This window comes from Colius striatus, unplaced genomic scaffold (genome assembly GCF_028858725.1).
Source record: "Colius striatus isolate bColStr4 unplaced genomic scaffold, bColStr4.1.hap1 scaffold_34, whole genome shotgun sequence".
NCBI classification, from domain to species: domain Eukaryota; kingdom Metazoa; phylum Chordata; class Aves; order Coliiformes; family Coliidae; genus Colius; species Colius striatus.
In genome coordinates this window covers 433,504-446,003 of record NW_026908518.1, presented here as the reverse complement: position 1 = coordinate 446,003, position 12,500 = coordinate 433,504, and the positions used below count along the sequence as shown (strand labels likewise).

Sequence of the window (12,500 nt, the reverse complement as noted above, 5' to 3'; positions counted from 1 at the left end):
ATAACCTGATGAGCCAGTTGTCCCCAGAATTATCCTGGTATAGTGTAATTGACCTAAAGGATGCCTTCTGGGCCTGTCCATTGAGGGAGGAGTGTCGTGACTATTTCGCCTTTGAGTGGCAGAACCCTGATACCCATCGGAAACAACAACTTAGATGGACGGTTCTTCCACAGTGATTTACTGAATCACCAACCCTCTTTGGACAGGCTCTGGAACAAGTCCTGGAGGATTTTGAACCGGAACCTGGAGTAATTGTCGTACAATACGTAGATGACCTATTAATAGCAGGGAAAGACCAAGATAGTGTGCGAAGTACCAGCATTAAGTTATTGAATTTTTTGAGTCTAAAAGGTTTAAAGGTATCAAAATCTAAACTGCAATTTACCGAGGAAGAAGTAAAATATCTAGGGCACTGGCTGAGTAAAGGGACTAAGAGACTAGATCCAGAGCGAGTTAACGCTATTCTGTCCCTCCAGCCTCCCAAGAATAAAAGGCAAGTGCGACAACTTTTAGGTCTTTTGGGCTACTGTAGACAATGGATTGAAAATTACAGCAACAAGGTTAAGTTCTTATATCAGAAACTAGTGGGGGAAGGTCTGATGAAATGGAATATAGAGGATGACGAGCAATTAGAGAATTTAAAAACTGATTTAGTAAATGCCCCAGTATTGAGTCTGGTGGATACCCGGAGGCCTTTCTATCTATTTGTTAACACGGAGGGTGGAACGGCCTTCGGGGTCCTAACGCAGGAATGGGCAGGTAACAAGAAACCCGTGGGGTATTATTCCAAGTTATTAGATCCAGTTAGTCGTGGTTGGCCTACTTGTTTACAGGCCATAGTTGCTACTGCCCTCTTAGTCGAAGAAGCTGGGAAAATAACGATGGGAGGAGAATTAAAGGTATACACCCCTCATAATATACGAGGAGTATTACAGCAGAAAGCTGATAAATGGATTACGGATGCCAGGTTACTGAAATATGAGGGGATCTTATTGCACTCTCCCAAGTTAGAGCTTGAAACAACTAATTTGCAAAATCCAGCTCAATTTTTGTATGGGGAACCGAGCGAATCTCTTTCCCATGATTGTATCAGGGTAATAGAATATCAAACCAAGATAAGGGAGGATTTAGAGGAAGAGGAGTTGTTATGCGGAGAGAAATTGTTCGTAGATGGATCATCTCGGATAGTGAACGGGAAAAGGAAGTCAGGATACGCTATAATAGACGGGAGCAGCTGGACAATTAAAGAATCAGGCCCCCTTAATATAAGTTGGTCGGCACAAGCCTGCGAACTATTCGCAGTATTGAGGGCATTACAGTTGTTAAAAGATAAGAGAGGAACAATATTTACGGATTCTAAATATGCATTTGGGGTAGTTCACACGTTCGGAAAAATTTGGGAAGAAAGGGGCCTAATGAATTCTCAAGGTAAGGGACTAATACATGAGACCTTAATAAAGCAAACTTTGGAGGCATTAAGAGGGCCCAAACAAATTGCGGTAGTTTATGTAAAGGGCCATCGAAAGGGAACCTCCACACAAATAAGAGGGAACAATTTAGCAGATGAGGAAGCTAAGAAAGCTGCGTTACTGGTGATAAAAGCAATTGAACAAGATCCTTTACAAACTAAGTATGCTATGAAATTCACAAATCAGGAAAAAGGAAAATTGGAGCAAATGGGAGTAGTTGAACGAGAAGGGAGGTGGTGGTTACCTGATGAGAGAGAAATGCTCCCAAAAGGAGTAGCTTGGCGAGTTTTGAGAGAGTTTCATAGGCAAACCCACTGGGGAGTGCAGGCTCTAGTAGATCAATTTGCCAATAAATATATGACCCTGGGGGTGTATGATCTAGCAAAAAGAATTGTTGGAGAATGTTTAACATGTCAAAGGATAAATAAACAGCACCTTAGGGAAAGAGTCCCTGGGGGAAGGCAACTAGCCAAGAAGCCATTCGAAAGGATTCAGGTAGACTTTATGGAGTTACCGAAGGTAGGCAGATACAAGTATCTCCTAGTTTTTGTAGATCATCTAACTCACTTTGTAGAGGCCTTCCCAGTAGCTCGGGCCACTGCAAGGAGGTGGTAAAAATATTATTAGAGCATATCATACCTAGATATGGAGTCATGTCAGCTATCGATTCGGACAGAGGTCCTCATTTTACTTCCAAAATAATTCGAGAAATGTTAGAAGCTCTGGGAACCAAATGGGAGTATCACCTTGGCACCCCCAAAGCTCAGGGAAAGTTGAAAGGATGAACGGGGAAATTAAAAAGCACCTAACCAAATTAATGATAGAGACCAAAATGAGTTGGGTGAAGTGTCTCCCCCTAGCCCTCTTGAACATAAGGACACAACCGAGGGCTGATACAGGACTTTCCTCCTTTGAAATGTTATATGGAGTGCCCTATGATTTGGAAAAACCAATAGAACATCCTAAAGTGGAAGAAAAGATGTTGCAAGAATACCTTATAGAGCTCATGAAAAGGAGGCAAGAACTGTTAAAGCGAGGCCTGGTGGTTCAGAGACCACCTTTAGACATAGCAATACATAGTATTAAACCAGGAGATCAGGTACTCATAAAGACATGGAAGGAATCATCATTAACCCCTCGCTGGGAGGGACCTTTCCTTGTTTTACTTACCACAGATACCGCAGTCCGCACCGCAGAAAGAGGTTGGACACACGCTAGTCGGATAAAGGGTCCTGTCCTGCACACAGACTGGGAGGTCGCCGGGAAACCGGACGATTTGAAGCTGACCCTCAAGAGGAAACAGAGACGCGACGCATAGCCCTGGATACTAGGCTTCTTATGGACAATTGTAAAGAGTCGTATAAGTCGCACATCGCATGTCATGTATGTAAGCAATGCAATCTGTGGGTATGTCGCGTGTGTAACGGGTGCGGGATACAGCAGTGAAAAAGCTTGAAACTTTAGATAACGAATATTGTAGAGGAGGTTGGTACAAAACGGTTCCACAATTAGAGGAGGAATTTATGGCTAGGGATGTAGAGTGTAGCAAACTATTTGGGTGCCCTCTGGACTGTGAGTTCGGGCATTTGGGAGATAACCAAGAGAAAGTGAAAGAAGTATTTTGGTAAGAAAAGATACAGGGAACATTCCAAACTTTGTGGGGATTCGGGACAGTGGCTAAGCCTTTGTATTCGAAAATAGCCCTATTGGGTTGAGTATTGGAAAGTGGATTGTGGCAGAACAAGGAGAGAATTTAGGAGGCAGTCCCCTGAAGACTACAACTGCTGCCGAGAAGATAACTCACCCGGCTATTCTAAAGCAACGGAATAGGCCCAGGGTAAGGCAGAGGGGTATCCTTGTGGGGATCAGCAAGTGCCTCCGAAAACTTCTAAAATAAAGTAGCTCCATTAAATAGAACAATCCTCAACAAAATGAGACTTCACTGGCAAACTTTTCAGCCAACCAGGGGCTGGGTCACTCTCCCTAATCCTCCTTACCTTACACCAACCTTTGGACCCTGTATCCTAAATCGATTTATTGAACTAATTAAAAGTCGCATAGAGCAGGCTCACCTTATGTTGTTACAGAAACGTGGTACTAATGAAGAAGCCGAAATGGCCTTATTAGCCCGAGACGCGGTAACTCGATTTGATCAACAAATAAATGAGTGAAAAGGAAAGGGGGGAATTGTAATAAGTAATGGTAAAAATTGTTATTGTTGAGCAAATCGAGTGGGATTCAGTTGTGTTGTGCATGTTGTTATAAGCAATGACTCTGTGTAAGTTTTATTACGTCTTGTAATAGTAGTTAAGTGGTTAAGCCAACACCTGGGCAGCGCTGGGAAGGTGCAACAAAATAGCGAAACTTCAAAGGCAGGAACACCCAGCAACATTTTTCACCAATCTGGAGCTGGTAGATGAGCAAGGACTACGCGTGGACACTGTCGACTGACCAACCAGAGACCGATTCGTCGCAGTGTCCCAGCCCATGAAGGGGGGGGGGGAAAACATATATAAGGACATGCAAAGGATGAATGTGTGTGCCGTGGCGGAACTGTTGCACTTCCCCCGGTCACCCAGCGCTGTTTGCCCTTTTATCGCTTGCTACAATTGGTTTAATAAAATTCTGTTTGGTTAAGAAAGCTTTAGAGGCTGATTCCTCTATAACAAAGTGACTCAAAATCACTCAAAAAGACCCAAAATGACCCAAAAAAACCTCTTAAACACAGATCCAAAGAAATGACTCAGAAAATGACCCAAAAGTGCCTCAGAACGACCCAAAAATGCCTCAAAACCCCCCCACGAAATGGCGCCCGCCAAGAGACTCAACATGGCGCCTGAAACGGGCTCAAAACGGCCCCGAAACCACCTCAAACTGCCCCAAAACCTCCCTTTCCCCCCCCCCCCAGTGGGTCCAGGCCGATGCCCCCGACGTCCTTTGCCTCCAGGAGACCAAATGTGGGGCCGAGTCGGTGCCAGAGGAGCTGCGGAGCCTCGGGGCCTTCCCTCACCAGCACAGCCCCAGCGACCGGCCCGGCTACAGCGGCGTGGGGCTGCTCAGCAGGACCAAACCCCTGGCTGTCACCTATGGCATGGGTGAGTAGCCAAAGCTGGGGCGCTGCTGGCCGTTTCTAGGCCCTGGGTGGCCGCCACAGGCTCGCGGGAGACATTTTGAGGACTTCAGTGGCCATTTGGGGGTCTCAGGAGCCATTTTGAGGCCTTAAGTGGCCATTTGGGGCCTTAAGTGGCCATTTTGAGGCCTTAAGTGGCCATTTGGGGCTCTCAGGAGCCATTTTGAGGCCTTAAGTGGCCATTTGGGGCTCTTAATGGCCACCAGAAGCTCTCAGGAGCCATTTTGAGGCCTTACGTGGCCATTTTGAGGCCTTAAGTGGCCATTTGGGGCCCTCAGGAGCCATTAAAGCCACGACAGTGACGTTTTAGGCCTCTAAAGCCTATTTTTAGGCCTCTAAAGTGACTCTTTAGGCCAGTAAAATGACTTTTTGGGCCAAAAAGTGACTTTTTGGGCCTCTAAATTGACTTTTTGGCCAGTAAAGTGACTTTTTAGGCCTCTAAAGTCCATTTTTGAGCCTCTAAAGCCCCTTTTTGACCTCTAAAGTGACTTTTTAGGCCTCTAAAGCCCCTTTTTGGGCAATAAAATGACTTTTTGAGCCATTAAAGTGACTCTTTAGACCTCTAAACCCTCTTTTTAGCTACTAAAGTGTCTTTTTAGGCCCCTAGGATGACTTTTGGGACACTACAGTGACTTTTTGGCTACAAAAGTGACTTTTTAGGCCTCTAGAGCCCCTTTTTGGCTACTAAAGTGACTTTTGGAACAATACAGTGACTTTTTGGCTACAAAAGGGACTTTTTAGGCCTCTAGAGCCCCTTTTTGGCCACTAAAGTGACTTTTTGGGCCACTAAAGTGACTTTTTGGGCCTCTAAAATGACTTTTTGGCTACTAAAATGACTTTTTAGGCCTCTAAAGTCCATTTTTGTGCCACTCAAGTGAATTTTTGACCTCTAAAGTGACTTTTTAGGCCTCTAAAGCCCCTTTTTGACCTCTAAAGTGACTTTTTAGGCCTCTAAAGGACCTTTTTGGCTACTAAAGTGACTTTTTGAGCCACTAAAGTGTATTTTTAGGCCATTGGACCCCATTTTTGACCTCTAAAGTGACTTTTTGATCCTCTAAAGTGACTTTTTAGGCCTCTAAAGCCCCTTTTTGGCCACTAAAGTGACTTTTTGGGCCACTAAAGCCCCTTTTTGAGCTACTAAAGTCCCTTTTTAGGTACAAAAGTGACTTTTTAGGCCTCTAAAGTCCCTTTTTGGGCCACTCAAGCCCCTTTCTGAGCCAATAAATCCCCTTCTTGACCTCTAAAGTGATTTTTTGGCCTCTAAAGTCCCTTTTTAGGCCTCTAAAGTGACTTTTTGAGCCACTAAAGTGCCTTTTTAGGCCATTAAAGTTGATTTTTGAGGACTAAAGTGACTTTTTGGGCCTCTAGAGCCCCTTTTTGGGCCCCTAAAGCCCCTTTTTATCCCCGTCTGTGTGTCCCCTTGCCAGGTGACCCCGAGCTGGACGCCGAGGGCCGCGTGCTGACGGCCGAGTTCCCTGCCCTGCGCATCGTCTGCGTCTACGTGCCCAACTCCGGGCGAGGCCTGGGCCGCCTGAGCTTCCGGCAGGCCTGGGACGAGCGCTTCCGCTCCTTCGTGTCCCAGCTGGACCGGTCCAAACCGGTCGCCATCTGCGGCGACCTCAACGTCACCCACCAGTCCTTGGACCTGAGGAACCCGTCGGGGAACAAGAGGAGCCCCGGGTTCACGCGGGAGGAGAGGGAGGCGTTCGGGGAGCTGCTGGGGGCCGGCTCCCTTGACAGCTTCCGGGTGTTTAACCCCTCGCTGCCCAACGCCTTCACCTTCTGGACCTACCTGAGCGGGGCCAGGGCCAGGAACGTGGGCTGGAGGCTGGATTACTGCCTGTGGTCCCAGAGGGGCAGGAAGGATCTGTGCGACAGCAGGATCGAGCAGCGGGCCCAGGGCAGCGACCACTGTCCCGTGGGGATCTACCTGGCGCTGGAGGGGGCAGGCTGAGGGGCAAAAATGGGGCGGGAATGGGGCAAAAATGGGTCAAAATGGAGGGAAATGGGGGGAAATGGGGCAGAAATGGGGCAAAATGGGGTGGAAATGGGGCAGAAATGGGGCAAAATGGGGTGGAAATGGCTCAAAAATGGCTGAAAATGGGGGGAAATGGGTCAAAAATAGCTGAAAGTGGGATAAAATTGGAGGATAATGGAATAAATGGGTCAAAAATGGGTCAAAATGGGTAAAAAATGGGGGAAAATGGAATAAATGGGGTCAAAAATGGGTCAAAAATGGGGGGAAATGGGTCGAAATGGGTCAAAAATGGGTCAAAAATGGCTGAAAGTGGGATAAAATTGGAGGATAATGCAATAAATGGGTCAAAAATGGGTCAAAATGGGTCAAAATGGGTCAAAAATGGGGGGAAAGTGGGATAAAATTGGGGGATAATGGAATAAATGGAGTCAAAATGGGTCAAAAATGGCTGAAAGTGGGATAAAACTGGGGGACAATGAGATAAATGGGGTCAAAAGGGGTGAAAGGTGTGTGAGAGGTGAGTGCGGACAGCGTGTCCCGCCGTAAGCGAGGTTAGGGCCAGGAACGTGGGCAGGAGGCTGGGGAAATGGGTCGAAAATGGGGGGAAATGGGGATAAATGCGTCAAAATGGGAGGAAATGGGGCAAAAATGGGACAAAAATGGGTCAAAATGGGGGAAAATGGGGCAAAAATGCATCAAAAATGGGGGGAAATGGCTGAAAATGGGGGGAAATGGGTCAAAATTTGGGGGGAAATGGGGCAAAAATGGGTCAAAATGGGAGGAAATGGGTCGAAAATGGGTCAAAATGTCTGAAAATGGGAAATGGGTCAAAAATGGGTCAAAATGGGTCAAAATGGGTCAAAAATGGGGGGAAAGTGGGATAAAATTGGGGGATAATGGAATAAATGCGGTCAAAATGGGTCAAAAATGGCTGAAAGTGGGATAAAACTGGGGGACAATGAGATAAATGGGGTCAAAAGGGGTGAAAGGTGTGTGAGAGGTGAGTGCGGACAGCATGTCCCGCCGTAAGCGAGGTCAGGGCCAGGAACGTGGGCTGGAGGCTGGGGAAATGGGGCAAAAATGGGGGGAAATGGGGGGAAATGGGTCAAAATGGGTCAAAAATGGCTGAAAATGAGATAAAATTGGAGGACAATGCAATAAATGGGGTTAAAATGGGTCAAAAATGAGGTAAAAATGGGTGAAAAATGGGGAGAAATGAGTCAAAATGGGTAAAAAATGGCTGAAAGTGGGATAAAATTGGGGGTTAATGGAATAAATGAGGTAAAAAATGGGTCAAAATGGGTCAAAACTGGCTGAAAATGGGATAAAATTGGGGGATAATGGAATAAATGGGTCAAAAATGGGTCAAAACTGGCTGAAAGAGGGATAAAAAACCCAAACCCCTTCCCAGTCCCTCCCAGTTCCCTTTTATTTGTCCCAGTCCCCTCCCAATTGATCCCACTTCATCCCAGTCCCCTCCCACTTCCCTCCCAGTTCATCCCAGTTGCTCCCAGTTCCCTCCAGTTCCCCTCAGTTCCCTCCCAGTTCATCCCAGTTGCTCCCAGTTCCCTCCAGTTCCCCTCAGTTCCCTCCCAGTTCATCCCAGTCCCCTCCCAGTTGCTCCCAGCCCCCTCAGTCCCCCCAGCTCATCCCAGTTGCTCGCAGTTCCCTCCCAGTTGCTCCCAGTTCCCTCTCAGTGCCCTCCCAGCTCATCCCAGTTGCTCCCAGTTCCCTCCCAGTTGCTCCCAGTCCCTCCCAGTTGCTCCCAGTCCCTCCCAGTGCCCTCTCAGTTCATCCCAGTTACTCCCAGTTCCCTCTCAGTGCCCTCCCAGTTCGTCCCAGTTCCCTCTCAGCTCATCCCCGTCCCTCCCCAGTTCCCTCCCCAGTTCATCCCAGTTCCCTCCCATTCTCCCCCCCCCGCCCCCCAGACGCCGCTCCGCCTCTCAGCCAATCATCTCTCTTTAGTCCCGTTGCCGGGCAGACTCCACTCCCGTAACAACCAATCAGCGCTCGGCGCCCTCCTCTCTCCGTCCAATCAGCGCCCGTGGCCGCGCTCTGGAGCAGGAGCCGCTCCCAGTTGCCTCCCAGTTGCCTCCCAGTGCCAAAGGTCAGAGTCTGGGTAGGCCGCACATCCATTCTGAGGGGAAAAGTGGGGGTTTGGGGCAATTTGGGGGGATAAAATGAGCTTTTGTGGCAATTCTGAGGGGAAAAGTGGGGTTTTGGAGGAGTTTTGAGGGGAAAAGTGGGGGTTTGGGGTGTTTCTGAGAGGAAGTGGGGTTTTGAGGGGAAATGTGAGGTTTTGGGGCAATTTGGGGGGACAAAATGATGTTTTGGGGTATTTCTGAGGGATACAATGAGGGTTTGTGGCAATTCTGAGGGGAAAAGTGGGGTTTTGGTGGAGTTTTGAGGTGAAAAATGAGGATTTGGGGTATTTCTGAGGGGGAAAAGTGGGGTTTTGGGGTATTTCTGAGGGGAAAAGTGTGATTTGAGTGACATTTTGAGGGCAAAAGTGAGGTTTTGGGGTATTTCTGAGGCATAAAATGAGGGTTTGGGGCAATTCTGAGGGGAAAAGTGGGGTTTTGGTGGAGTTTTGAGGGGAAAAGTGTGATTTGGGTAAAGTTTTGAGTGGAAAAGTGAGGTTTTGGGCTATTTCTGAGGGATAAAATGAGGTTTTGGGGCAATTTGAGGGGATAAAATGAGGGTTTGGGACAATTCTGAGGGGAAAAGTGTGATTTGGGTGAAGTTTTGGGAGTTAAAGTGAGGTTTTGGGCTATTTCTGAGGGATAAAATGAGGTTTTGGGGCAATTCTGAGAGGAAATGTGGGGTTTTGAGGGGAAAAGTGAGGTTTTGGGGCAATTTTGGGGGATAAAATGAGGATTTGGGGCAATTCTGAGGGGAAAAGTGGGGTTTGGGTGGAGTTTTGAGGTGAAAAGTGGGGTTTTGAGGCATTTCCGAGAGGAAAAAGTGAGGTTTTGGTGCAACTTGGTGTGTAAGAGTTCCAGTTTGGTGGGGTTTGGATGCAAGAGTCTCCCCAGTCCATCCCAGTTCAACCCAGTTGACACACAGGAGCGGCGGCTTTTATTGAGTGGCGGAAGGATCCGCGGGGAAAGGGGCCAAACCTCGTTGGCGGAGGGATCCCATTGGGGCACATTTAGATCCGGCTCTGGGGGAGAAGGATCCTCCAAAGCCCCTCCCAGTAGCTCCCAGTAACCCCCAAACCCTCACCCAGTAACTCCCAGTTACCCCAAACTCCCTCCCAGTAGCTCCCAGTTACCCCAAACTCCCTCCCAGTAGCCCCCAGTTACCCCAAACCCCCTCCCAGTAACTCCCAGTGACCCCAAACCCCTCCCAGTAAATCCCAGTAACCTCAAACCTCTTCCCAGTAGCTCCCAGTAAGCTCCAGACCCCTTCCCACTAATTCCCAGTACCTCCCAGTAACTCTGTTACCCCCAAACCCCCTCCCAGTAGCTCCCAGTAACCCCCAAACACCCTCCAGTAACTCCCAGTGACCCCCAAACCCCTCCAAGTCCCTCCCAGTGACTTCCAGTAACTCCCAGTAACCCCCAAACACCATCCAGTGACTCCCAGTAACTCCCAGTAACCCCCAAACGCCCTCCTAGTAACCCCAAACCCCCTCCCAGTCGCTCCCAGTAACCCCCAAACACCCTCCCAGTCGCTCCCGGTCCCTCCCAAACCCCCTATCAGTGACTCTCAGTTACCCCCAACCCCCCTCCCAGTAACTCCCCGTGCCCCTCCCGTCTAGATCCGGCCGTCGGACGTTGCGCGGAAGGATCCGATCGCCTAAGCGGCGGCGGAAACACCCGAGAGGTGACGGAAACACCCGAAGGGGGGACGGAAACACCTGAGGGGGGGACGGAAGGAGTCGAAGCGCCGCCGGGTTCGGTTCGGGCGGTCCCTCCGTTACCGGGGAAGGGGCGGATCAAGGGCTCCCGGGTCCTCCCCCGACGCTGCCGCGGGACAGGGTTCGGCTCCGGCCCCGTTCGCCTTCGGCCGAGCCGGAACTGGCGACCGAAGCGGTTCGGGACCGGGACAAGCGAGTCATGGTGGACGCGGCCACTGCCGGGAGGGGAGACACCGCGCTTTAACCCCGCCCACCGCCCCGCCTCGGCCAATCGGCGCGCGTCTGTCCGCGCCTCAGCCAATCAGATGGCGAGGCGCCGCGGAGCTTGGCCCCGCCCAGCCGCTGCACCGTTCCATTCAACCCAGGAAGGGGGGGGGGGTGCGACTTAATTAATCGCTAATTAAAGGGTTAATTAAGGCGCGGGGGAAGGTCGTTAGGCTCCGAACACTCCCCCCCACCGTTAATTAGCTCCGCGGTGATTCTGGTGAATGAAGTGCCCCCAACCCCCTCCTTAACGAGCCCTTCGTTAATCGCGCTAATTAAGGCCGCTAATTAGCTCATTAGCCAGTCACTGTAGCCCATCCCCTGCACAAAGTACTTGAAGGTCTCGGTCAGCTTGGCTGGCTGCAAGGGGGGAGGGGGCGTGACCATGTGACGTCACAGAGGGGCGCGGCTTGGGCGTGGCCACTCCCCCTTCTCTGTCAGGCCACGCCCACGCCGTAAGCCACCCCCCCACATTCCCCCCCCTTTACCTGGGTGAGTTGGGGTTGGCCGCCCCCGTCTGCCATCTGGGGGGGGCAAAGGGGGCACTGGGAGTTACTGGGAGGGACTGGGAAGGAGGGGTTGGGGGTGACTGGGAGGAGCTGGGAGGAGGTTTGGGGGTTACTGGGAAGGACTGGGAGGAGCTGGGAGGGGGTTTGGGATATACTGGGACGGGCTGGGAGGGACTGGGAGAGGGTTCGGGCTCACTGGGAGGGACTGGGAGGAGGTGGGAGAGGTTTTGGGGTCACTGGGAGGAGCTGGGAGGGGAGCTGGGGGTGACTGGGAGCTACTGGGAGTTACTGGGAGTCACTGGGAGACACTGGAGGGGGTTGGGGGTAACTGGGAGTCACTGGGACTCACTGAGAGATACTGGGAGGGGGTTTGGGGGTCACTGGGAGTTACTGGGAGTCATTGGGAATGGATTTTGGGTAACTGGGAGTTACTGGGAGGGGGTTTGGGGGTTACTGGGAGTCACTGGGATGGGTTTGGGGGTCACTGGGAGGCACTGGGAGTGCCTGGGGTCAGAGGTCAAAGGTCACCTTGAGGAAGGAGGTTTGGGTCGGGTCGAGCCTGACAATACACTCCACCTGGGGGGGGAGGGGCAAAGGGGAGACAGCGGGGCTTAATGGGGTAATGGAGGGGTCACAGCACGTGGCCACGACCCCACCCCCCAACCCCACCCAAAACTCACCACGGCGTCCTCGTGGGGGGAGTTCTCACCGACCACCAAAAGCACGGGGCAGCTAGAGGGGTCAGGGGGTCACCACGGGGTAAACGGGGGGTCACGGGGTCACGGCGGGGTCACAGGGAGGTCACAGGGTCAGGGGGAGGTCGTGGGGTCACGTAAGGCCATGGGGCAAGGAGGGGTGAAAGGGGCAAAAGGAGATCATGAGGGCTCACAGAGGGGTCATGGAGGGGTCACCGGGAGGTTACGGGGTCATGGCAGGGTCACAAGATCAAGGGGAGGTCGTGGGGTCCTGTAGGGTCATGGGGTCACGGTGGGGTCACAGAGGGGTCACAGGGTCAGGGAGAGGTCATGGGGTCACAGTAGTAAGTAGGTCCCCATGCAGTCTATCAGCCAGCACGGTGTCACATTGGCAGCTGCTTTCCTGTGGGAGCTATCTTCATACCCACTCACTTGGACTGCTCAGCTCCCTTTCAAATAACACATGCCCCCTCTTAACTTATACCACAGCGTATGGGAGCTTTGGAGAGGCCAGGTGTGTTTAACCCCTTCCCAGCCGCGGGGATCTGAGGCTGCAGCGCAGTGGCGCCAGCAGCCTGCAGTGAGTCACCCCT

The 12,500-nt window shown here is 50.9% G+C and overlaps 2 protein-coding genes across 2 annotated transcripts in view; one reads left to right on the top strand and one right to left on the bottom strand.

Moving 5' to 3' along the window:
- Positions 1–6,553, top strand: part of LOC133629202 (DNA-(apurinic or apyrimidinic site) endonuclease-like) — a gene marked incomplete at its 5' end in the record, with an annotated part of 136,242 nt that extends 129,689 nt beyond the window's left edge. The window contains 2 exons of the mRNA XM_062019862.1: positions 4,378–4,564; positions 6,027–6,553. Coding sequence (XP_061875846.1) covers positions 4,378–4,564; positions 6,027–6,553 — 714 coding nt within the window. The remainder of the gene's footprint in view (positions 1–4,377; positions 4,565–6,026) is intronic.
- Positions 6,554–10,445: 3,892 nt separating this feature from the next.
- Positions 10,446–12,142, bottom strand: LOC133629201 (protein NDRG2-like). Its single transcript, XM_062019861.1, has 6 exons — positions 12,135–12,142; positions 11,893–11,944; positions 11,741–11,788; positions 11,192–11,227; positions 11,012–11,063; positions 10,446–10,654 (listed from the first exon to the last, which is right to left on the bottom strand). The coding sequence occupies exons 1-6, from the start codon at positions 12,140–12,142 to the stop codon at positions 10,518–10,520; spliced, it is 333 nt and encodes a 110-aa protein (XP_061875845.1). The 3' UTR covers positions 10,446–10,517.
- Between the last annotated feature and the right edge of the window lie 358 nt (positions 12,143–12,500).